At 47.0% G+C, this 24,712-nt stretch overlaps 1 protein-coding gene across 3 annotated transcripts in view; it reads right to left on the minus strand.

Annotated features, from left to right (window-relative positions):
• IL16 (interleukin 16) overlaps positions 1-24,712 on the minus strand; it is an 81,021-nt gene that overhangs the window by 28,940 nt on the left and 27,369 nt on the right. For 2 of the 3 annotated variants that reach the window (XM_004594666.3, XM_058665544.1), the window contains exons 2-4: positions 10,667-10,775; positions 4,009-4,154; positions 1,714-1,824 (exon numbers count right to left, since the gene is read on the minus strand). In XM_004594666.3, the coding sequence (XP_004594723.2) occupies positions 1,714-1,824; positions 4,009-4,154; positions 10,667-10,775 (366 nt within the window). Of the gene's footprint in view, positions 1-1,713; positions 1,825-4,008; positions 4,155-10,398; positions 10,533-10,666; positions 10,776-24,712 lie in introns of those variants that run through there. The other variant, XM_058665545.1, reaches the window with a different exon arrangement.

The raw sequence follows: 24,712 nt of genomic DNA on the forward strand, positions 1-24,712 counted from the left end.
AGCAACAGGGCCTAGCGGCCAGCAAGTCTGGGACTATCATCTTAGGTCAGTTGTTTGCTAACCAAGTGACCAAGAGTAAGTCCTGTAACCCTGCCCCTGAGACTCCAGACTCCATGTCTAGGAAAAAGGGAATCACAATCGGGTTTCTGTTCCCCATGCAAATCCCTTTGCATAGTGCCTGGGTCTTGGTAGCCAGTTGCACTGTTTGACTGTGGCCTGACCTCAAGCACCTGCTGATCCTTCTAGTTCTGAGTCCTCCTTCTGAACTCAACCTGAGCCTCGCTCCCACCAGATGCCCCTGTAAGTGACCAGGTCTTGGATGTGCAGGTAATTCTCGACTCAGTGCCCCTGCTCCAGACACCAGATTTCCGTTCTTCATTTTCCACCATCCACGAGTATTTATTGAACGTACCTTCTACACAACCAAGAGAATGTAAACCACACTGGATCATCTTGACACCTTTCCCATGTCTCTTAAGCATTGCCAAAAAAATTTAAAAGCCAGTTTAGAAAAAAAAAAGAAAGAGAGAGAAGAAAAATTGCTTCTTTCTAAATTCCAGGGCAAAAGCATGGTGATTCACCAATCAGAAAGTCAGTCACTACTTCCTGGTGCTCAGAAACACCTGCATCCCAGCAAGCCAACATCCGGCTTCTCTGTTCCTCTCCCTGCTGAGCTCTCAGGAGAGAGAGCAGGAACTGGACACAGGGAGATAGAGGACTCTGGGTATGTGGCCGAAAGAGGTTGTAGGCTGCAACAACAGCCATCCCTCACACACCCAAGGTGACCCCCACTCTTTCCTGATTTCAACCCCCAGACCATTGGGCTAATCAACCTATACCTATCCCAGTTATTTTCATTTGAGTGAGAACCCCACATGTGAGGCAGCATGTTTGGGGAGCCATGCAAAGAAACATTCAGCGGGTGGGATGCAGCACTGGGTTGTAGTGCAGTGAGTTCAGATGACACACACAATGCCAACACCCCCGTATGGAAGCACTGAGTCGAGTCCCGACTGCTCCACTTCCAGAACAGCTCCCTATTAACGTGCCCAGGAAAGCAGCAGAAGATGGCCCAGGTGCTTGGAGCCCTGCCAGTGTTGTAGGAGAGCTGGATGGAGAGCTGGTGGCAACCTGGTCCAGAGTCAGCTGTTGTCGGCATCTGGGGCACGAGCCAGCAGGGGCAAACTGTGCAACTCTGACTCCACCATTCTAAAGGAATCACCACCATTGCTTTTGTTGCACCTCTGAATCTTTCTCAAAGCTCATCATCTAGAGAGAGCTGGAGTTAGTGTGAATTCTACAGGAAGCTCCATACAATGGCAAAGCGTGTGGTGCACAGATAGACCCTAGAATGGCCCAGAGATAGTGAGGAGCACATATTTTAAAAAATTTAGATTTGGGTTAGCTGAAACTGGTGTCAATGATTTTGAAGTGTGGATCAGCTGAAAGTAAATCCTGGAATGCATCGTGCCAAGAAGACATTAAGGAATGGGCTTTGAAATCACTAAGGCAGTCAGTGCGGACTGGAATCCTCTCTAAGAAAACGGTCACTTGGTCCACACAGGGGAGCAGGTGTCGCTTAAAACTCACCTGGCCCTAAATTGCAGGATGAGGCTTGCTCACCTTGTCTCCACCCATGTACTGTGGTGCTCTGCCCCTCCCTGACACAATCATGTCATTTCCAGGACTTGCTGTAGTGTGGGGCTTTCTTACCTTTGCCTGGCCCTTCATCAGCACGATGTTGGAGATGACCGAAGCCTGGAGGCCCCCTGATGGTTGCACGAGTTGAGCTGTGCTCAGGGACCGTGTTGGCCGCGACGTGCCCTGCAATGAGGAGCCAGGGGTAACAGGGGATCAGAAGGACACAGGACGGCAGCACATGCCTCCCCCGGGGAGGAGGGAGGCCCAGCCATGCAGACAACCAGAGGTCATTCTCTCCAGGACACCATGTGGTAGAGGAGGGGCTGGAGTCGCTAGAGATGGAGTGAGCTTGGCTGAACTCCATCTCAGAGAGCAGCAAAAAGCTTACAAGAGCTTGTCAAAGGAAGAAGGTGGAGTGTGATGTCACAGACTATGAAGCCCCCAGGATGAGCCGCTCACAGCCAAAGGCGAAAGCCAACGTGAGGAAGTCCTCGGCCAAGCGTAACCTCAGCAAACTGCTCAATTCGAAATGCATTCACCGAAGTGTCTGGCTGGTGCCAGATTACAGGGTGGTGGGCAGCAGAGCAGGGATCCAGAGACTGAAAACCTCAAGCGTAAATTCCAGGGTGGAGAGGGAGGGAAGACAGGTGGTTAACTACCAGCATAGGAGGCTTTTACTGTACCCAGTAAAAGCCGTGCCACGGGAAGCCACCCCAGTGAGGGATGGTACAGCTTAGTGGTTGGAGCTGTAGGGCTTGGATCCTCCTCTCTCTGCCACATTTTCAGACCCTGGGGGAAGTGACCTAGCCTCTCCCCCAATGCCTCAGTTCCCCCTCAGTAAACCCATGGTACAGACAGAGCCTACTTCATAGTGTTGTTCTGAAGACCAAACTCTAAGAATCGCGCCTGACGCACGGGACGGTCTTGCCAGTTGTTTCTCAGTGCTGCTAGAAACTCGCAGGTGTCTGCTGCTTCCAATGTCTTACGACTCAGAAAGCTTCCACCTGGGGCTTCTGTACCCCACCCAGGGCAGCCGGGAATGGACTGGGGCAGCCGCATGCGTGATCCTTGCTGGGCTGACATCCGGAGTCAGGGGGCTGGGCTGCCAGGTCCAGGGCAGGGGAGTGGGAGAGGGAGGGGTTAGAACTGTGGCCACCATGACAGGACACCCATGATGCTGGGCAGAAAGGCCTTTGCAGGCTGGCAGGGTTTGTAACTGGAAGGGAAGTAGGGACAGAGGGCGCTGTGCGGCCATAAATGACAGCATGAGACCTTTGGAAGGAAACAAGGCAGGGACTCCGGGCTTTGTCTGCAGGCGTAGTTCCCAGCCTGCAGAATGAAGCCCTTTAGGGGACAGAACATGAACCATGAGCAGGAAGCCCCAGAGAGTTTGATTCAACTCCTAGCACCTTAGGCTTCTGTTTTTAAATATTTATTTGTGTGTCTGAAAAGCAAAATTACAGATAGAAAGGGAGAGAAGAGAGAGATCTGGTACTCGCTGGTTCACTCCACAAATGGCTGCAACATCCTGGTCTGGACCAGGCTGAAGCCAGAATCCAGGAGTTTCATCTAGGTTGCCCATGTGGATACAGGGGCTCAGACACTTGGGTCATCGTCTGCTCTTCTCCTAAGTACATTAGCAGGAAGCTGGGTCAAAAGTGGAGCAACCAGGACATGAACCCCTATGGCAAGCCAGCACGGCTGGCAGCGGCTTAATCTACTGGGGCATAATAACGGTCCCGGTCCCTTGGAATTTAAGTGAACGAGCTCAGACAGCCACTCACCTTGCCAAGTCTTCAATCCCATGGAACGGGGTTGGCAACATTTTAAGCTTAGTACAGTCTGAGAGTCACAGGGGTGAGACCACAAGCTCTGGAATCACAAACAGACTTGCTTCCAGCCCCGTTCCCTGGCAGCAATATGAGCATGCCTGAATCCTTTGACTTGTCCCAGCACCACTGGCCTCATGTACCTCCAAGGTCATTGTGCAGGTGCAATTTGCATTTATGATATTTGTTTGCAGCGTATTCTCTCCACGCCAGGAGTCTTCAACAAGTTCACGGCAAATGTGTATTAGGAAAAAATAAATATGTATGGATTCCTTGCGTGTGTGTGTGTGTTCCCAATAAAGTAAACTTCACCTTTGATTTCAATTTGCCATGAAGTTTTCCAAGTTTTCTCTTACTAGCCACCACAGCCTGGAAGCGGCCATAGCTGCGAGTGTCCGGCACCAGGGGGCGATCAAGAGCTGACCACGCTCCTCCTGGATGCCAGCTCCACCCTAGCCAGTTTCCTAGCCCCACAGTCCGGTGGATTAGAACCACCCTTTCCTGCCTCTCCCCCGGCTTCCCCTCCCTTTCTGCTTACCGCGGGCTTTGCTGCTGGACAGTCCAGTTGCTGCGAGAGCGACTTTCTGCTACTACACAACGAATAAGGTTGCTGCCGGTCGGCTGACGCAGCGGATTTCTTGGTCATGGGAAAATCAGTGTCGCCTGCGCAGTAGGGATTAACACCTGCACGGAGAGAGGAAGAGTAGGGAGAAGTCACCGGCTGAAAGAGATGGAAATCAGCCTTGGCTGACTGCCGCTTCCTGAGCCTGGTACGAGCCCCTGGTGCCCACGCCGGGTGCACGGGGAACAGGAGAGGGACACATGGGCAGACTTTACCCGTTCTCCATCCGTGCCCGCTGTACCGCCAACTCAGGAACCAGCGGCCGCATCTCCAACAGGCCGAGCAGGCTGCCTTGGTCTCACGCCGCCATGCCTGCTGCTCCCTAGGGGTTTCAATCTCATGAAGGCAAAGCCAGCGCAAAGGACTCTCAGGAGAGGTGCCAAGCAGAGGTCATGCAAGAGGAGGCATGGCTCTCTCTGCGTCTGCCTCATGTACACAGCAAGTATGATCACGCACACACAAAGCAACAACCTTGGAGAAAATGCAAAGAAATGGGCTTTTCACTTTTTGTAATCTCTGGGTATCCAGTATTCTTCCACCCAACCAAGCAGGGTCTCAGTTCCACTGTCATACAAGCTGCAGGTACCTTCAGAGCCACCGAGGGCAGCCCTCCCTGAATGACACACACAAGTCCCAGGCGTCCTCGACAATGTCCTAGTGGCTGATGTTTTTAAAGAACAGAGAAAAACGGGTGAGATGATTTTTTTTTCCCCTGCAATCTGACACAAGAGTATTTTTAAAACAAAATGGAGAAGTTGAAGTAAAGATTATTTGGCAGTCAGCACTGTGGCAGAGTGGGTTAAGCTGCCATTTGGACAGTAGCATCCCCTTCTGGAGTGCTGGATCAAATCCCTGCTGCCCCTCTTCTGAGTAAACTCCTGGGAAAGCAGAACAAGTTGGTCCAAAGGCTTGGTCCTTGCCACCCACCTGGGAGATCCCGATAGAGTTACTGGTTTCTGGTTCTGGCCTGGTCCATTTGGGGAGTGAACCAGTGGATAGAAGATCGATCTCTCTCTCTCTCTCTCTCTCTCTGGCTCTCTGTCATTCTGCCTTTCAACTTAAAAAATCTTAAAGTTTGAGTGTAAGAATACTTCAGCCCCTTGTATGTCTGAACTATCATTCTTTAGGATATTTTGCGTCCTGTTTCTGGACCGACTTTATTCCTTCGTGTATCTTCTGCCTACTGGTGATGCTGTCCCTTTAGCTGAGCTGCTTTTCAAGGGTTCCAAAGCCACCTGTGGCAGGTGGCCGGAGCCTCCCAGCACCGCTCAGGGCGGGGACAGGTCTCTTCCAGGGGAAAAATGAGATTGGTGGGAGTTCAGAAGGAACATGAAATGCAGCAAGGTTTTTTGGTTTTCTTTTGGTTCGTTTGTTTGTAAAAACTTCTCAATTATCTGAAAGGCAAAGAGGGGGAGAGAGAGACAGAAAGAGAGATAGAGATGGCAGAGAGTCTTCCCATTGCTGGTTCACTCTCCAAATGGCTGTAACAGCCAGAGGAGGGCCAGGTCAAAGCCAGCAGCCAGGAACTCCATCCATGTCTCCCATATGACTGGCAGGGATCCAAGCACTTGGGCCATCTTCCACTGTTTCCCCAGGTACACGAGCAGGAATCTGGATCAGAAGTACAGCAAGCAGGATTCAAACCAGTACCGCATGGGATTGCTGGTATCACAGACAGTGCTTTAACTCACTATACCACAATGGGGACCGTTTGGGTTTTCAGCGTGGGAAAGATGTGCGCAGAGGATGAAGAGAGGAGAGGACACCAGAATAGGTCGTGAGGACATGAGATCCTGCAGGGGGTGGAGGAGAGGGACAGAGATGCGAAAGAGAGGGGTGGGCTCTTACATGCATGGCTTACAGGGATCACCTGTTCCCAAACAAACAAGCGAGAAGAGAAGGCGTGCACAGAATCATGGAGTGGGGTTGGGAGAAGTTGCAGAGTGGCCCTAAACCTGCCAGTGCCTCCTTGTGTTCTGGGGTGTGTCAGAATAGGTCAGATGTGGTGCTCACCCAACAGACAGCCAGCCCCTCCTGGATCCTCCGGGTTGGGAAGCCCTGCTGGGGTTCACACCCCCCCCACACACACACATTTTATCAGAGAGGACCCAGAGGCCTGGTGGGGGCTGGGAATTATTGCAAACAGAAAACAAGAGAGTTGGGGGTTGTAGTGCGCTGAGAAGGAGGGCATAGGGGTTCAGTTTGAGTCCCAAGAAAATTAAAAACTAAGAGGCTGCCAGCTAGCAGTGGTTCATAGAGCAAGTTCGGCGTAAAGAGCTCGGCCCCAGGCAGCTCCCCCTCTCTGCTCCCCCGACTCCATCACCCATATGCCATCGGCAACTCCTGTTTCCCACAATGGATTCCAGGCTACACAGGCCCAGGACAGGTGCCAGCATCCAAATGGAGCTGGTTCCAGCCGGACCTAGCATTCCTCACTTGCTCTGCCTGGAAACCACTCGGGGATCCTCCTCCTGCGTCAGCATGCCCGGCCCTGCCTGGGGAAGGGAGGCTGTGGAAGCCAGTGAGCCTGCCAGCATGGAGTGAGTTAACTGAGAATTCGGTTATATGATCCCAGGCGAAGGCCAAACCGAGTCTTAAAAGAACAGAATCATTTGTGATGATTAGGTAATAGCGAGATTAAATTGAATTACGAGCTGGAAGAAACATAAGAAGAGGGACTCAAGTTGAGTAATATCCCCCTAAGCGTCTCGTCTTTCCTAAGGTGGGGGGACAATTTGGAAAAAGTAATGTATTCGTTAATTGACTAAACCTGATTAGTTAATCGAATTAAACTTAAAGGAAACCAGAGTGGAAATAAAAATTGAATAAAACTTTCAAATCACTGCAAAAATTACACACACACACACACACACGCACACACACACACACACACGCATGTGCCGTTTTTAACAAGAGGCAGAAAAGCAAACAAATGTCAATTATAGATACCAAGACACTTCAAAAATTTCTTCCATGAAAAATACGAATTGTCTTCTTTCACTTTTAAAAACTGGTCCATTTCTTTATATGGGGGTAGAAAAAGAAGAAAATAAGCATCCCCGCTCTGCTTGTGTGCTGTCTGGTAGTCACAATGATTAGCCTTGGGCCAATCCAAAGCTGGCAGGAGGGACTCGATCTGAGTCCCAAGTACTTGAGCCAAAGCTGTTCCCTCCTGGCATGAGCAGACAGCAGAGCCAAGATTGTACCCAGGCACTCCAATACAGGATGAAAGGGTTCCAATCAGTATCTTTTTAAAAAGAGACTTATTTTACTTATCTGAAAGGGTGAGAGAGAGAGAGAATATCTTCTATCCACTGACTCATTTCCCAAATGGCTGCAACTGTCAGGGACTGATCTGGGCCCAAGCCAGGAACTCAACCCAGGTCTCCCATGTGGGTGGCAGAGGCGCAAGCGCTTGGGCCATCTTCCACTGCTTTCCTAGGTGCTTTGGCAGGAAGCCAGATTGGAAGCGAAGCATCTCTGACTTTGAACCAATGCTCCTATGGGATGCTGCACCACCATGCCAGCCCCGTAACAGGTGTCTTAATTGCTAGACTAAATGACTGCCCTGGCTTTATAAATTCCATTTTCCCATGACACATCATGTGAAAATAAAAAGAAATTATAGCTCATACTTCATTGTTGCTTACCAGTGGAGTAAACAGTCACATTGAAAAGCAGTAAGATCGGGGATGGCGCAGTGTCTCAGGCTAATCCTCCACCTGCCGTGCCAGCACTGGTTCATGTGCAGGCTGCTCTACTTCCTGTCTAGCTCCCTGCTTATGAACTAGGAAAACAGTAGAAGATAGTTCAAGTCCTTGGTCCCCTGCACCCAGATGGAAGAGTCAGAAGAAGCTCCTGGCTCCTGGCTCCTGGCTTCAGATCAGCTCAGCTCTGGCCACTTTGGCCATTTGCAGCGCGAACCAGCAGATGGAAGACCTCTCTCTCTCACTCTCAATCTCTCTCCCCCCAACCCCTTCTCTCTGCAAATCTTTCAATCAAAAAATAGATAAATCTTTAAAAAGAGATGGAAAGGAAAACATCAACCTGTTTGATTAGACAGAAGTCTCCATCATGTTTTTAAAAAAATAAGCAGCAAAAGAAACCAAACAAGGTATTTCTAATATGATTCTTAAATCTTAATTTTACAAGGAGTTGTTTTTTGTTTGTTCATTTGTTTGTTTTTTGGTAAATTAATGATAAAACAAGGATCATCCCACTGGAAAAAAATAGAAAAATTAGTTCCCAAAAATTCCACAAAATAAATGATGGAATATTTAACCTCAGCTATATAGAGAAGTGTTCTTTTTTTTTTTTTTTCTATCTATTTTATAGACTGAGTGTCATTCATGGTTGGGGCCAGAAGAAAAAATAGATGCCCTCATCTGGGATTTCAGGAAGGGCTGAATAAAGAAGCTGTGTACAGAGCCGTTGGCAGGTTTAGAAAACTAACAAGGCTACCGTGGTACTGGAAGCTGTCCCTGGCCCAGGCCTGGAGGGACCCAGCCATGGTCTGAGCTGCAGGACTGGGCCTGGGAACAGAGAAGGAAATCCTTCAGTGTTCTTTCCTCCTGCCAATTTCCTCCTCTAACTCTCTGGGACTGGACTTAGCCAGGGCCTCTGATCAGAAGCAGCCCAGCCCAGTTTCAGGCCATCCTGTTGCCATTCTTTGTGAAATGCTCAATTTCTGAAAAGCATCCCACCTGGGCATTTTGCACTAAGCCCCAGAGATCATGTCCTTGGAGTGCAAATCAGGGTAGAAAAAAAGACTGGTAGAGATTGGCACCCGGGAATATCCTAACAAAGATTTTCAGAAATGCTAATCCAATGTAGGCTCTGATGGAAGAAATAGACCTTCTTATCCCTCATCGAAGGAAAAGCAACTGCCAGAGCTTTGCAACGCAGATGAAAAACCCTAAACCTTAACTACCTTGTCAGCCCACATCTCATTTCTATGAAATTATGCTACAAGACAGTGAAGTTCATGAGTGAAAACAACAAGTAGCTCTCCCAAGCTGGAAAATTATTAATATCTTTTAAAAAAAGATTTAGTCATTTAGTTGAAAGGTTGGAGTTACAGAGAAGGAGGAAGATAGCGAGAACTTCCATCCACTGGTTCGCTCCCTGAATTCACTCTGCACTGGCCAGGAATGGCTCAGGTTGAAGTCAAGTCTGGGATCTGGAGTCAAGAACTCCATCCGGGTCTCCCGGGGGCAGAAGAGACCTAAGCACTTTGACTGTCTTCCACTTTTTTCCCAGCTGCGTTAGCAGGGAGCTGGATTGGAAGTGGAGCAGATGGTCTCTAACAAGAGCCCATTTGGGGTACTGAGAGAGTCAGATTAACCCACTGTACCACAATGCCAGTCCCTGAAATTATTTACTTAAGAATGGCACACCCTCCAACAAAGTCATAGGAGACTTAGAGATATTTCAGGAACGAGCTCAAAGTCCACAGTTCTGGATTCAGGCTCCAAATCGAAGTGTCTTGGCTCCTGACTGTGAACTCTACCACGCAGCAGCCCACGGCCCTTTGTAATCAACCTGAGTGTCCCCGGGTGTCAAAGTCTCAGGTTAGCAATACACAAGAGCATCTTCATATATCTGATATATAATGTCTGGGTTGTTTCTCACACCCAGGACAGTATAAATGCTGTGTATGTCATTGTTGGATTGCACTGCTTGGGGAAACGATAATATCAAGATTTTAATATCATAAATGATAATAAAGTGACAATAAAAGGTTTGTGCTCCTCTCTGATGCAATGTTGTCTATCTGCAGATGGTGCAGTCTGTGGCTATACAAGCTGATTACACTCCTCCAAAGGAATCATCTCAGGCACACGCTGAAGTACATGTACAAATTTAGTAGTACTGATTATGTTTGTGGAAAATGGAAAAGATCATAAATATCTAATAAGAGGGACCCGGCTGCCGCTGGTGTGGTGACATAGCGAGCTAATCTTCCACCAGCAGCACCAGCATCCCATATGGGCACTGGTTCTAGTTCTGGCTGCTCCACTTTCAATCCAGTCCACTGCTCATAACCTGCAAAGCAGCAGCGGATGGCCCCAGTCCTTGGGGCCCTGTACCTCCATGGGAGACCCAGAGGAACCTCCTGGCTTCCGTCTTTATGCCGACCCAGCTCTGGCCATTGTAGTCATTTGCGGAGTGAACCAGCATTTTTCACATTTTCCTGACCTTGTGCTATTGGATTTTCCATAACCAAGTCTCTTAAGTTACGGATGGGAGTGTGAGTAGCAGAGGCCCCGGGGAGGGGCGGGGGAAGAGACAGAGAGAGAAACTTACTCAGGCACAAAGCCAGCCGAAGACTCGAGAGGAATAAGCCTCGGTTCTCCTCCTCCCTGCCCAGACCTTCAAGCTTGGAATTCAGGGTTCAGTCAGAGGAGTTCACCAAGAGAGTGCAGAAGGCCAATGGAGAGCCTGGGCTGGCCAGGACATGTAGGCCACCGGTGTGGGTTAACCCAGCAGGTGCAGAAGACAGGCCCTCCCCAGAGCCTCCTGAGATCAGAAGCAGCCGCGGCCCCTTCCTGCAGCGTTCGGACAAGACACTTACTGGTTGAGTTGCTGCGTGTCCTTTGGTGGCAGACCTTGGGAAACACGAAGTTACTACTGGACGCTTCTGGTTTTCCAGGCTTGTCACGAGACGAAGTTGCGGAGGATTCCTGTAAAACAATGCCCGTCCTTCACTGAGCACGTTCGTGAGGGCAGATGCACATGTGCAGTCTAGCAGGGCTGTGACACCGTCCGTGAAAGTCTCGTGGAATTGTCTGCCTCCCTCTAAACTACCGTTGCCCTCAGAGACCGGGAGTCCCTAGCACCGTTTCATTCATAGACATACATTCCTAAGGCAATCCTTATTGATGTTATTTATCTGAAAGAGAGGGAGAGTGAGCTCTCCCAGCTGTTGGTTCATTCTTCAAATGCATGGGAGCTAGCAATTCAGTCTCCTATGTGGGTGGCAGGCACCCAGTTACTGGAGTCATCACCCGCTGGGCGCACATGAGCAGGAAGCTGCAGTTGGGAATGGAGCACACACTTGAACCCAGTCACTCTGAGCAGCAAGGGATGTGTGTCTCTTCAGTGACGTCTGCCGCCACAGCAAGCACCTGACCCATATTTACTGAGTGAGTACATGGAATGAATCGATGTTACATACATTTTTAACCAATGTAACAAATAGTGGATGAGGATGCTGGCTGTTGGATCACAGGTTCTTTGCTAGATGTTGTGGCTACAGATATGAACGAGGTGGATGAGGATATTGACCTTGGATGACCAACCACCAACACGCAAACCAGTCAAGATGCAAGGTAATGACAACGAAGAGACCTGGAGAGAGACATGAGCGGGGAACCAGGAAGGGGTAAGGGAATCACTCCCACACATCACACGCATCTCAAGAGCGTTTGTTGAATGACCGCTGGGTAAGCCAATTTTTAAATCATCCACATATCCTTGAGAATGCTGTGATTTTATTACACTGCTGATTTCTGTCTGCCAAGATTTAATTTAGGCCTTCAAAAAATCAATATTGTCAAGGCGTATTAACTTAGGTTTCTCCATTCTTCTTCTTTTCTGCCATCTTAGCCAACTTTTTTAGACTAGTAATTTGGAAACTGGGTGTAGTTGTGGTGTATTAAAGAACACGCTTGGGTTCATCCCCAAGCAGGAACAACACTTGACTCTTCCTTGTGTTAAATGGGGAACTAAGGGGCGCCCAGCATGATAGCTCAATTAGCTAATCCTCCCCTTGCAAGCTCTGGGATCCCATAGAGGCGCCAGTTCTAGTCCCAGCAGCTCCGTTTCTCATCCAGCTCCCTGCTTGTGCCCTGGGAAAGCAGTGGAGGATGGTTCAAAACCTTGGGACCCTGCATCCACGTGGGAGACCCAGAGGAAGCTCCTGGCTCCTGGCTTCAGATTAGCTCAGCTCTGGCCTTTGTGACCACTTGGGGAGTGAACAGATGAGTGAAAGATCTTTCTCTCTGTCTCTCCTCTTTGTAAATCTGCCTTTCTAATAAAAATAAATAAATCTTAAAAACAAAAAAAGATAGGAATTGAGATCACTTTTACTCTCTTCTCCCGGCCCTAGGATTTTAGGGATTGCTGGGAGAAAGCAGTAGAGGTTGATAATAAGAATGATGATATTAATCGTTTGGCTGCTCTTCCTGGTTTTAAAAAATATTGTCATTCTAATTTTAACACAATAACAACATTACTAGCTGTTATTATTTTGACTGTGATTTTGGAGTTATATTGGTTCAATTGCTCACCTTCTTTCTGATTTTTTTTAGGATATATAAACATATATGTGTGTGTATGTATATATGTGTGTATATATATATAAAAGGAAGATCAGATTTACAGATACAGAGAGAAAGTTTCATCAATTGCTTCTCCTCCCAAGTGGCCACAATGGCTGAGCTGAGCCAATTCGAAGCTAGGAGCCGGCAGCCTCTCCCGGGCCCATGCATGTACAAGGGTCCGAAGGCTTTGAGCTGTCCTCCACCGCTTTCCCAGGCCACAAGCAGGGAGCTGGATGGGAAGTGGAGCGGCTGGGGCATAAACTGGCACACAAATGAGATCCTGGCTAAAGCAAGGTGATGATTTAGCCACTGGGGCCACCTCACAGGGCTCTGTTGCTCATTCTTGTAATCATGTGTATTTCTCTCAGGAAAGCTGTGTCAATGGAAGGATCTCCGAATAACCACAAGATTGAGAATGCCTTTCTGCAGTCGTCACCTTTGCAGGACTTGCTGGGTACCAAGTTTCCAAATACTGGTTACCCAGCATGGAGACCAGAGGTGGCCCGAATGCCTTCTGGGACTTAGAACTCCAGGGTAGAGTTTGGGGGTGGGGACGCACCTGACACTGTTTCTCATCCTTTCTGGGAAAGGACTGCCTTTCCCAGAAGCCAGGTTGGCAGGGCCCAGTTAAGTCCAAGAGCCAAGTGTGTGCAGTTTCCAGCTTCCGTACCCTTCTCAGAACACACAGGCTCACATTCCGTTCCTGTCACCCATCTGCCCTCCAGCTTTGACCACTGGGAGCTGCAGGGCTGGCTCCTACTGGCACCTGCTGCAGGTACTCCCCCAGTGTTTCTCTTGTGTAGTTGATGACGGGCTAAGGGACCTGCTCTTAATCCAGTCTCACCTGCACTATGTCAGACATAAAGTTCTCATGGGTTCTAGAATGTAACTGGCCCTTTTCCGTGGTTTCCTGTCCTGGCATTCATTTCTCTCTAACTGTATACTCCTTTTGGTTTCGACAACGGTTCTAAGAGTTGGAGGAGTTAACCAAGTGTAGCGCCTATGGAGGCAGAACATAAGCTGGTTTAGACACAGGAATCCTGCAAGGAACCACAAAACAAATCTGCGTTCAGAGAACGAGGCACTCATTTTTCTTCTAAGCAGCAGATGGCGCTGTGTAGAACTGAACAAAAATGAGCTCCAACAGACTAGCAGGGGAGCCCAAAGATGACAAAACCAGGGTGAATTACCCTAATGTTGAATCCTTGAGACTCCCTGTTTCCAGGATTTCACGTCATGACTGGTTCCTTGAAATCATTGCGTTGTGCAACGATATCCAAAAGATACTTCCCCACAGCAACTGTCCGACCAGACCATGTGCTGATGCTAGTTTCAAGGCTCCCCTCCTGCACCGTCTCCTCTTGCATACAGATCAGGGAGGGAAACCCTAAACTGTGGTCTCAGTAACTCATCAGAGACCACAGAACCCAGAGAGAGTTGGTAAAACAGCCAGCTGGTCTACCCACCCAAGGGCAAGTCTTACTTACAAAGTGCCTTTGACACATACATCTCCCCCAAGTATGTGTTGACCTGGGAGTAAGTGGACAAGTGAGGAATTCACAGGCATGGAATGCCCAGCATCTTTATGATATCAAACAAGATGAATGTGTTTAGGGTGGCGTGGCTGTAGACAATGCTAGCCGTCTTCAAAAGTGGTGATCATTCGGCCTGGCGCAATAGCCTAGTGGCTAAAATCCTCGCCTTGCATGTACTGGAATCCCTATGGGTGCCAGTTTGTATTCTGGCTACTCCACTTCGCTTGCAGCTCCCTGCCTGTGGTCTGGAAAAGAGTAGAGGACGGCCCAAAGCCTTGGGACCCTGTACCCATGTGGCACTCCCAGAGGAAACTCCTGGCTCCTGGCTTCAGAACAGCTCAGCTCCAACCATTGCAGCCACTTGGGGAGTGAACCAGCAGATGGAAGATATTTCTCTGTCTCTCCTCTCTGTAAATCTGACTTTGCAATAAAAATAAATAAATGTTTTTAAAAAGTGGTGCTTATCGAAGGATTTTGTGGCATAGGCACATACATTGTATGGCAGAGTGAAAGAAGATATTATGCTGTGTGAGGATACTTCCAGAACTTCATGAAAAATGCAAATTATAAAAAAACTATCATCAAATTTTAATTTGGAGTATTAAGGTTTTTTTAAAGATGTATTTATTGCCATTGGAAAGTTAGATTTACAGAAAGAAGGAGAGACAGAAAGATCCTCCATCCACTGGCTCACTCCCCAAGCAGCCACAATGGCGGGAGCTGAGCTAATCCGAAGCCAGGAGACAGGAGCCAGGAACTTCCTCCGGATCTCCTGCATGGGTGCAGGATTCCAAGGTTTTGGGCCGTCCTCTTCCACTTTACCAGACTACAAACAGGGAGCTGGATGGGAAGCGGGGTCTCCGGGATTAGAACCAGTGCCCATATGGGATCCTGGAGCATGCAAGGCAAGGACTTTAGCCACTTGGCATCTGTGCCAGGCCCTTGGGAATTAAGTTTGTAAAGTATCCTCGTATCAAGTTATAAATGGAGTGTGACTACAGTCATGTAAAATACATGAAGGAAAAGGACAGGAAATGAATACACCCAAGTGCTAGCATTCATTCGCTCAACAGAGCACAGTCTATGAGACACCATCAGGAGACTGAGGAGGGGTGGTAGATGCGCAATTCCAAATCCTGCTGCCACCCATGAAAAAGGGTGCATGGGAGGGAGGGAATTATGGATGTGAGGGATTTTTTTAATATGTTGCTGTGATTTCCATAGTTTCAACAATGAACATGCATCGCTTCTACAATTAGACCAAAAGCAAATGGTTGTACATTTCTGTCAAGTGCATTTATTATTGAATTGCTTCTTCATTTTCTTTAAAAAAAATTTTATCTTATTTTTGTTTGAAGGGCAAATTTACAGAGGGTAGGAGACACACACACACAGAGAAAGAGTGGTCTTTCATTTGCTGGGTCACTCCCCAAATGGTTACAATAGCCAGAGCTGGGCTGATCTGAACCCCGGATCAGGAGCCTCTTCAGGTCTCCCACACGGGTACAGGGTTCTAAGGCCTTGGACCATTCTCTTCTACTCTCTCAGGCCACAGGTAGGGAGCTGGATTGGAAGTGGAGCAGCGAGAGCATAAACCAGTACCCACGTCGGATGCCGATCCTGCAGGTATGTGCTTACCCTACTATGCCACCTCACCAGCCCCCTTTCTCTTTTTCAAGTTCAACATGAATACCACACTCAAAATATGATTTAGAAATTGGCTAGTAAAGCCCATGGGTGCCAGGAGCCTCCCAGGATGGGGAGTTAATTGATGGCCATGTTCAAAGGGAATTTCCTTCTGTTTCTTTTGAGGGTTTTGGTATTGGCTACAGAAAGCCTTACCCAATGAAGTCCAACCCATAAAACCTTTCCCTTGGGCCCTCAACCTTCTCCACTTGAGCCTCTGCTTCCCCTGACACTGGGTGAGGGGAGCAGGTCTGGCTCCCCACACATGTGCACAGGGACCTCCTGAGAATGCACAAGGTATGCAAGTGAGGCTTCTGTCCTCCACAGCTCCATGGCCTCTAAGCTGAACTGTCCCCAATGCAGCCAGCAAGGTGACAGGCCCCTTCCTGCTGCCACACATCTGATCCCTGAGCTGGCTGGGGCATGCGGTCAGCTGGCTCCAAGTTATTGACTAAAGCCAAACTCTCAGGGGATTGTGTGGGTTGGTGTGCTGCATTCTGGCACAGCTATGAAGTCCACTGGCCAGATGGTATCTGAAACCAACTAGACCTAGCATCTACACATACTCCAAGGCCATTTCAAGGAACTCCTTACCCTTCCCTTGCCCTTAGGCTCTGGCATTGCGGTACAGTGGGTGAAGCCGCTGTTGGAGATGGCCACATCTCATACAGCAAGCCTGACTGACACATTCCTCTGTTTCTAATCCATCTCCCTGATCATGAGCCTCAGCAGGTGATGGTCCAACTACACGGGAAGTGTACACAGAAGGCTGCCACCTACACAGAAGACCCAAATGGCATGTCTGCATCCTAACTTTGGTCTAGCTCAGCCCTGGCTATTTCCGTCCGACATTTGAAGGGTAAACCAACAAGTGGAAATCTCTCATCAGTGTGTGTATGTGTGTGTGTGCGAGTCTTTCTCTGTTCTAGTCTGCCTTTCAAATATATAATATCTCTTCTGAAAAAAAGTCAAGATTAAAAAAAATTCTGCTGACTTCTTCACTAGCAGTGAGATTAAGCAGAGGGAAAGCCATAAGCCCTGCAACCTGTCATTTGTCTGCTCTGTTCCTTCTGCCAGATCTGCTGTTTGAGCGCATGAGCCCAAGCACTGCTGCTTTCCCAGGTGCACTAGCAGGGAGTCAGACCAGAAGTGGAGCAACAGGGACTCCAACCAATATCCAAACAGAATGCTGATGCCACAGGTGTCAACTTACCCCCTCTATGTCACAGCATGGCCTGCCCTTTCCCCCAACCTGGCTGCTTCTTCGATGTGGATAAAACCACCTCTATAACTGCTTTCAGCACTGTACTTTGGAGTAAATGGCTATGGGACACTGCCCTCTCTGAAATGACCACATGTCCTATTATCCCTCATATGGGGAGACTAGTGACTCCGGTGAAGAGGGCCTGTTTTCTCATCAGAGGAGCCTCTAGGGGAGCCCCTGGGACATCTGCATAGTGGCACCCCTCCCCCTGCACATGGAGATAGAAACATGAAGAGTTGCCTTCAAAACAGCCGGGGTGACACTGAGGCTATGACATCTCTGACCATGCAGCCTGGGCTGCCTTCTCTGCTCTGTCCTGCCTTAGGATTGACAGAGGCCAGGAGTCGGGTCAGCAGGAGCTCTTTTCATGTACTCTTTCCCTAGTGAAGTTCAGTCACACGGTTGCTGGGCTAATACAGCTTGCCCCAAGAAACAGAACTCCAAAATTCCCAAGTGACCAAGCCCAGAATGAAGATGCAGCAACGCTGGGCCTGGGAGTACAAGCAAGGTGGTTCTGGGGCCTAAAATTCTCCTTCAGAATAGACATCCCGGGCCCAGTGGCGTGGTGGCTTAGTGGCTAAAGCCCTCGCCTTGAACACGCCGGGATCCCATGTGGGCGCCAGTTCTAATCCCAGCAGCTCCACTTCCCATCCAGCTCCCTGTTTGTGGCCTGGGAAAGCAGTCGAGGACAGCCCAAAGCCTTGGGACTCTGCACCTGTGTGGGAGACCTGGAAGAGGTTCCAGGTACCCGATTTTGGATCGGCATTGCACCGGCCGTTGGACTCACTTGGGGAGTGAATCACCAGATGGAAGATCTTCCTCTCTCTCTCTCCTCCTCTCTGTGTATCTGACTTTCCAATAAAAATAAAATAAATCTTAAAAAAAAAAGAAAAGAATAGACATCCCATTGCTCTGATAGGGGAGTTGTGGGGAGCTCACTGTGCATGCAGCCCCCTGGCTGGCATGCCTGGAGTTAGCGACAGAAGCCCAAAGATTCTGGAGTTTGTGGATCGCACTCGTCTTTGAACTGAGATGTTGCACTGAAGGGGAACCACAAAACATAATGCAACCAGCCTCCCTGAGGCTTGCTTCCTGTGGTTGAGTCATGCAATCTACTTTGATCTTCAAGTCATGGGGATAAACCAGCTGAAGAGCTCTGGGATGACCACAGGTCATGTGGAGTGGTGGGGCTGGGCACCCACTGTTGTGGAGGATGAGGAAGAAGCAAATCCTATTAAGTTCTCCTGACCCCTGCCTACTCAGGCACCAAGCCCTTCTCCCCCACCTGCTCCAAAATCCCTAACATATCCATTTTCAGTGTCTCTGCTGGACTGTTACAATGGCCAGCGCTGTCGGGGAGAGTATTTTTCATAAATGATGATTGGATGACTGGATATCTACCAGCAAAGGACTGCATTAGATTCACATATTTTTTTCACAGAAAAAAAATCATCAAAATAAATCTCAAGTCTATGGAAAACAGCTGAAATGATATAGCCCTTAGAAAATGTGGGAATAATCTTTATGACCCTGGGTTAGAGAAAGCCTTCTTAGATATGACAATAAAAGTACAGATGGCACATCCATACAATGGAATATTACTTAGAGATTAAAATTTAGAATTCATAGAGTGCAGTCAGTTCTAATGCATGCTACCCTGGAAGGTATTAAGCTAAGTGAGAGAAGTTAGTTACAAACAACCACGTACCATATGAGTCGATAGATATTAAATATCAAGAACAGGAAAAATCTCTACAGCCAGAGTGGATCAGTGAAGAGTTACGGATGCAGCGCAGGAGGGGGTTGAAGGTTTCCCGTAGCATCGACGAGGATGTTCCAACATCAGATACCAACAGTGGTTGTATGATCCTGTAATCAGTCTACAAACAATGCAATACCTTTATACTGTGTATGCCTGAATTGTACGTCTGAGTTAAATCTTAATAAAGCTCTTGAAGATGGAATAGCACTCATCTATTCCCAATTTCCCTGCCTCCCCTCTTCACTCCTTTCAATCCCTCTGCACCCTAATACCAACAGGACTTTGAGAAAATGCAAATGTCACCCACGAGACAGACTATGAAAGTCTCAGAAATGGTTTCAGTACCTAAACTGCACTTCCTGGCATGCCAGACAAGGTCCTGCTTCCTCTGACCCACCCAAGCCTGCTTGGCACCTGCTCGCCTGCAGGTTCTGACCTGTCATCCCATGCGTCATGTGCACATTGTATGGTTACCCTCTGTGTTCCCACTTATCCTTACAGATCCCTTTATGAGTCAGTAAGCTTGTCCAGAATACCAGGGACTCCCTCTGTCCTTCCCATCCAGGGAAGGCTCAAAGTTTCAGTGGCTCAATAGAGTTGTTTAAAAACCTCCTAGAGTGGGCCCAGTGTGGTAGCCTAGTGGCAAAAGTCCTTGTCTTGCATGTGCCAGGATCCTATATATAGACTGATTTTAATCCTGGCAGTCCCACTTCCAATCCAGCTCCCTGCTTGTGCTTTGGGAAAGCAGTCAAGGATAGCCCAGAACCTTGGGACCCTGCATCCGCATGGGAGACCCGGAAGAAGCTCTTGGCTCCTGGCTTTGTTTCAGCACAGCACTGGCCATTGCAGCTGCTTGGGGAGTGAATCAACAGATGGAAGACCTTCATCTCTGTCTCTCTTCCTCTCTGTATATCTAACTTTAAAAAACATACCTCTTGGGGTTAACCCTTTGTTGCTTTTGTTCCATACTGTTCTTACATGCTTTTTTTTTTTTAAGAAAGATACCTCAGTTGGCTGAAAGATAGAATGACAGAGAGGGAAAGTGAGAAAAAGAGAAACTTCCACCTGCAGGTTCATTGCCCGTATGACTGCAACAGCTTAGGCTAGGATAGATTGAAGCCAGGAGCCTAGAACTCTGTCTTAAACTCCCCCAGAGTTGGCAGCGGGTCACTATTTGGGTCATCTTCCCTTGCCTTCCCAGGGCTATTAGCAGGAAGCTGAATTGGACATAAAGCATCCAGGAATCAAACATTGACTCTGATGTGGGATGCTGACATCGCAAATGGTGCTTAACCCTCTGCATCACACCGTATTTGTTTTTCTGAGCACAGTACAGAAGTACATGTCCTAGCTTAAAACTGCTTTTCCATAATTTTGAGAGGCTGGTATTGTGACACAGTATGATAAGCTGTTAGCTTATATGCTTGCATCCCATATGGGCACCCAACTATGCCGCTTTCAATTCAGCTCCCTGCTAACTTACCCAGGAAAACAGCAGAAGATTACCCACACACTTGGGTCCCTGCTGCCCATGTGGAAGACTTAGATGGAACTCCTGAGTCCTGACTTTAGTTTGGCCCTGACTTGGCCACTGCAGCCATTTGGGGAGTGAACCTATAGGTGGAAGTAATTTCATATTTGTGTGTGAGTATTCCCCTCTCTCTGTAACTCTGCCTGTCATGCAAATAAATATATTATTTTAGCAATAGTAATGTCAAAGGAGCTTCCCTAAATTTGAAATCAGCGCCAGAAAATACTATTTAAAAATGTGTATAAGGTCTTTTTTCCCTCCAAACAGTGTCTATATTTCTATTCCTTGAATAGAAATGCCTTTCAATTGAATTTATAATCATGTTAGAGCCAGAGGGACTTTGGCAAGAAGTAAATTAGATCTTCGCAGTGACCAGCGAGAGCCCAGAAAATGCCATCCGTCTACAAGGAGTGCCAAGTGTCTCCCAAGCGTTGCTCAGCTCCAACCCTTCTGTTACTCTAGAACTCTGTCATCCAAAACCATTGGCCAAGATGCACAAAGATGTTCACAAGCATGCGTTCATCATCTCCTCGTCTGAAATACAGGACATGAAGGGCGGCTTCCCATCACAGGGATCCATCCAAGTAGTTGTGTCAGAACTCCTTTTCTGGTCAAGCAGTGCACTTGGTCCATTGCACCATCTGCTAAAAACAAGTAGAAGTGGTGGATGGGATGGAAATGTGCCCATGAGACAGCAAGCGAGCCAGGAACACTCAGAAACCAAAAAGCAAATGGAAGCTATTCCCCAGCTTCCCTGACTTGCTGCTGCTCTAGGATGACATGATGAACTTGGTGAGTTCCTGGGTTGGGTGTTTCGTCTAGCAGGTGAACTGCCAGTTGGAATGCCTGCATTTCACAACCCACAAGGAGCAGAAGACATGTTCCCATGCCATCCCAAGATAGGTAGCTTCCCCAGACATGAACCCATAGAACTCATCTCTAACTAGCATAAATACAAGCAAAATCTTACCTAGTCATATTGGGATGCAATTGTTGAAAATCAAAGAGAGAGACAAAAATCTTTAAAATCACTGACTAAAAATCAAACAGTGCTTCAGCAGATTTGGGGGTAAATGCTATTAAAACATGAGTTTCATCTGGTGTGTGTTTGGCCTAATAGAAAAACTGGCTATTGGGATGCCCACCTTCCTCAACCTGTAGCATCACGACTAGGAGCAGAGGAGAAAAGCTCTAACTGCTTCTCAAGATGGATAGTTTTATAGGACATTGAGGGAGTCCCAAACGATCATATTCTCACTCTGAATGTGAACTGAGTATGATCTTATTCCATTCCTCAGCATCTGTATGAGCATGGTAGCCTGGAAATGGGCCTGGGTGGAAGAGGGGAATCCCCACAAAATGAACAATTACCAGCTGGTCCTCACCGCGTTGGCAACTCTAATTCATACCACATGGGTGTCTTGAAAGTCCTCCAGACAAGAATTCTGTTAAAGTGATTCCAGGCTGGTTATGTCCCAACAATCTGGCAAGAAGCAAATCTCAATTTTTTTTCTGGGGCAATCAGATTCCACACAGGTCACAATAATCCCAAAAAAGACAGAGGCCATCAGAACCCTCAAAGAAGAAAGTAAAACAAAAGCAGCATAAAAGAAAAAAAAGGAGCACATATTGAAACAAGACACCATAAGCAAGGACCACAAGGATAAACAGGTACCAACAATGCTCCTGCAGAGTGAGCAGACCCAGAATACAAAATAAATAAATCTGACCTTTTAAAGAAATAGAGAAGTCCCTCAGCATCTCTGAAAAAAGAGCTTCAAAATTAGTGTGAAAAAGAAAAGCACTTGAATAGGGTATTAGACAGCACTGAAGAGAGGCTAACAGAAGTGGAACCTGCCTACATGGCAACATAAAGAGGTTGAGAAATAGGTTAAGATGAAATGGCAAAGCCCAACAACTAAAGGGAGCTCCAGAAAGGGGACCAACCAGAATGAGGAGGAGACATCCTTCATGTGATGTCTTTCTAATCAAAGGCATCAATCTACAAACTCATTAAACCCAAGAGAAATTCCTAATCAGACAAATGAAAAGACATACCTAGCCAGCTCCTGATAGAGCCACCAAACATCAAAGTACAGATGAGGAATGTTCAAAAAGTTCATGGGAAGCACCTATTGTGAAAAACTATACATGTTAAAGACTATGGATGCTAAAAAAAAATGAAGAAGAAGGAAGGAAGGAAGGAAGGAAGGAGAAAGAAAAAGAGAGAGAGAGAGAGAGAAAGAAAGAAAGAAAGAAAGAAAGAAAGAAAGAAAGAAAGAAAGAAAGAAAGAAAGAAAGAAAGAAAGAAAGAACGAACGAACTGGGCCCGGCATGGTGGCCTAGCAGCTAAAGTCCTTGCCTTGCACATGCTGGGATACCATATTGGTGCTGGTTCTAATCCCGGCGGCCCCACTTCCCATCCAGCTCCCTGCTTGTAGCCTGGGAAAGCAGTAAGGGACGGCCCAAAGCCCTGGGACCCTGCAACCACATGGGAGACCTAGAAGAGCCCCTGGCTCCTGGTTCCAGATCAGGTCCACTCCAGCCATTGTGGTCACTTGGAAAGTGAATCAATGGAGAGATCTTTCTCTTTGTCTCTCCTCTCTTCTGACTTTGCAATAAAAATAAAATCAATCTTAAAAAAAAAAAAAAAACCTTTGCACTAAAACTAATCTACCTTTCATTCCATTTCCCTGCAAACTTTTAAAGCACCCTGACTTGAATTCACAAAGAGAATATCCAGAGAGTACTGACAGTCAAGCTTCATATTGGGAACAGACTTCAATCTCATGACTCAACAGCCACTGTACAATCCAAATAACACAGTAATAATCCATAAAAGGCACATGTGTACATGTGTATGTGTAGTTGAGAATCGTGGGATGAAATTAAACAGAAATTTAAAGATTAACTGGACACATACTAACCAAAATAACATTGGTAGCATTTACAGACAATGTAAATCTAAAAAGAAGGATTACTAGAAATAAAATTACCATATAATGATAAATGTTTTACATCAAAAAGAAGATAAAACAAATCCTAATTTGTTTCCACTCTATGCCTCAAAATATTGACACAACTAAGAAGAGTTGCACACATGGAATTTTTAACTGATCTTGTAAGCTATTGATGGTTCATGGGGATAACAAGCAAGGACCATGGTTGGTCACAATACCCCCTCAAACAAAATGCTTACCCAAAGTAACCATATACACACAAGGCCACCAAATAAAACCCCCAACAATGCCAAAGAAGTGGGATAACAGATGTCTTCTTCTGATGACAATGGAACAATTAATGAAAAGTCATTTAGAAGGTTCTCTGGAGAGATAAAAATAGATCCATTGTTGACAGAGGTGATGGATGGAGGGATAAGAAGGGTTGGACACGACCACAAGGGGACAGCCCTGGGGAGCTCTGTGTCCAGCAGGAGCACATTGGACCCTTAATTATGGTTACTACACTAGTTATAAGAGAGTAGACTCCATGTGTGTGGGTGATATCATACATGTGTGGCGTTGTATGATAATTACATAAGATGTGGTCATCACCAGAAACCAGTGAGGAATAGAAAGGAAATCTCTGGGAATCTATGATCATCCCCAAAGAAAAGGTTCTGTTGTTGCTGTTAAGATAAATATAAAATGTTCGCAGATTTGAAAATTAGGAATCCCAGCCCTAAATAACTCAAAGATCAAAGAAGAAATTGAACTGGAAAATGAAGAGCATTTAGAACTGAGTGAGAATACATGTCTGTATATCGAGCCTGTGGAGTGCAGGTAAAGCCCATACTTACAGGAAAAGCTGTAGTCTTAACACTTATCTTTAACCAGAAGACACTGAGAGACCATAATGACCCAGTCATTAAAGAAAGTGGAACCAAGCAAATAATAAAGAACTAAATGTGTGAAATAAAAGCAAGCATGTAACAGGGGTGTTAAGAAAAAATTGTAAGTTGGAGGAAGGAGCAGGTATTTGACCTAGCAGCTAAGATATCAGTTGGGATACCAGCATCCCATATCGGAGTGTCTGAGTTCAAATACCAGTTCTGTTCCTGATTCCAGCTTCCCACTAATGCACGCCCAGGGAGGCAGGAGGGGATGGCTGACGTCCTCAGGCCCCTGCCACTCGATTGGAAGAACCGGAGTGAATCCTTGTCTCCTGGCTTTGGCCTAGTCCAGCCCCGGGTGATACAGGCTTTTGAGAAGTGAACTGGCAAATAGAGTTCTCTCTGTGTCTCTATTTCTCTCTGTGCCTCTCAAATTAAAATGATAAATAAAAACTAAAAGCTGGTTTTGTGAAAAGGTATTAAAATATTAATGAGACCTCAGTAAGATTTTTCAAGAAAAAATAAATAAGATGAGGGATATAAAAAGGGACTTAATTACACATACAGTTAAGATTTAAAAGACCAGATATGGCAAACAAGTTTGGTGAATAAATTTGAAAAATTAGAAGAAATTCTGAGAAAAATAAACTTTATCAAAACAAACTCAAGAAAAAACTTGGAAACCT

The sequence above is a fragment of the Ochotona princeps genome, chromosome 6 (genome assembly GCF_030435755.1).
Source record: "Ochotona princeps isolate mOchPri1 chromosome 6, mOchPri1.hap1, whole genome shotgun sequence".
Taxonomy (NCBI): Eukaryota; Metazoa; Chordata; class Mammalia; order Lagomorpha; family Ochotonidae; genus Ochotona; species Ochotona princeps.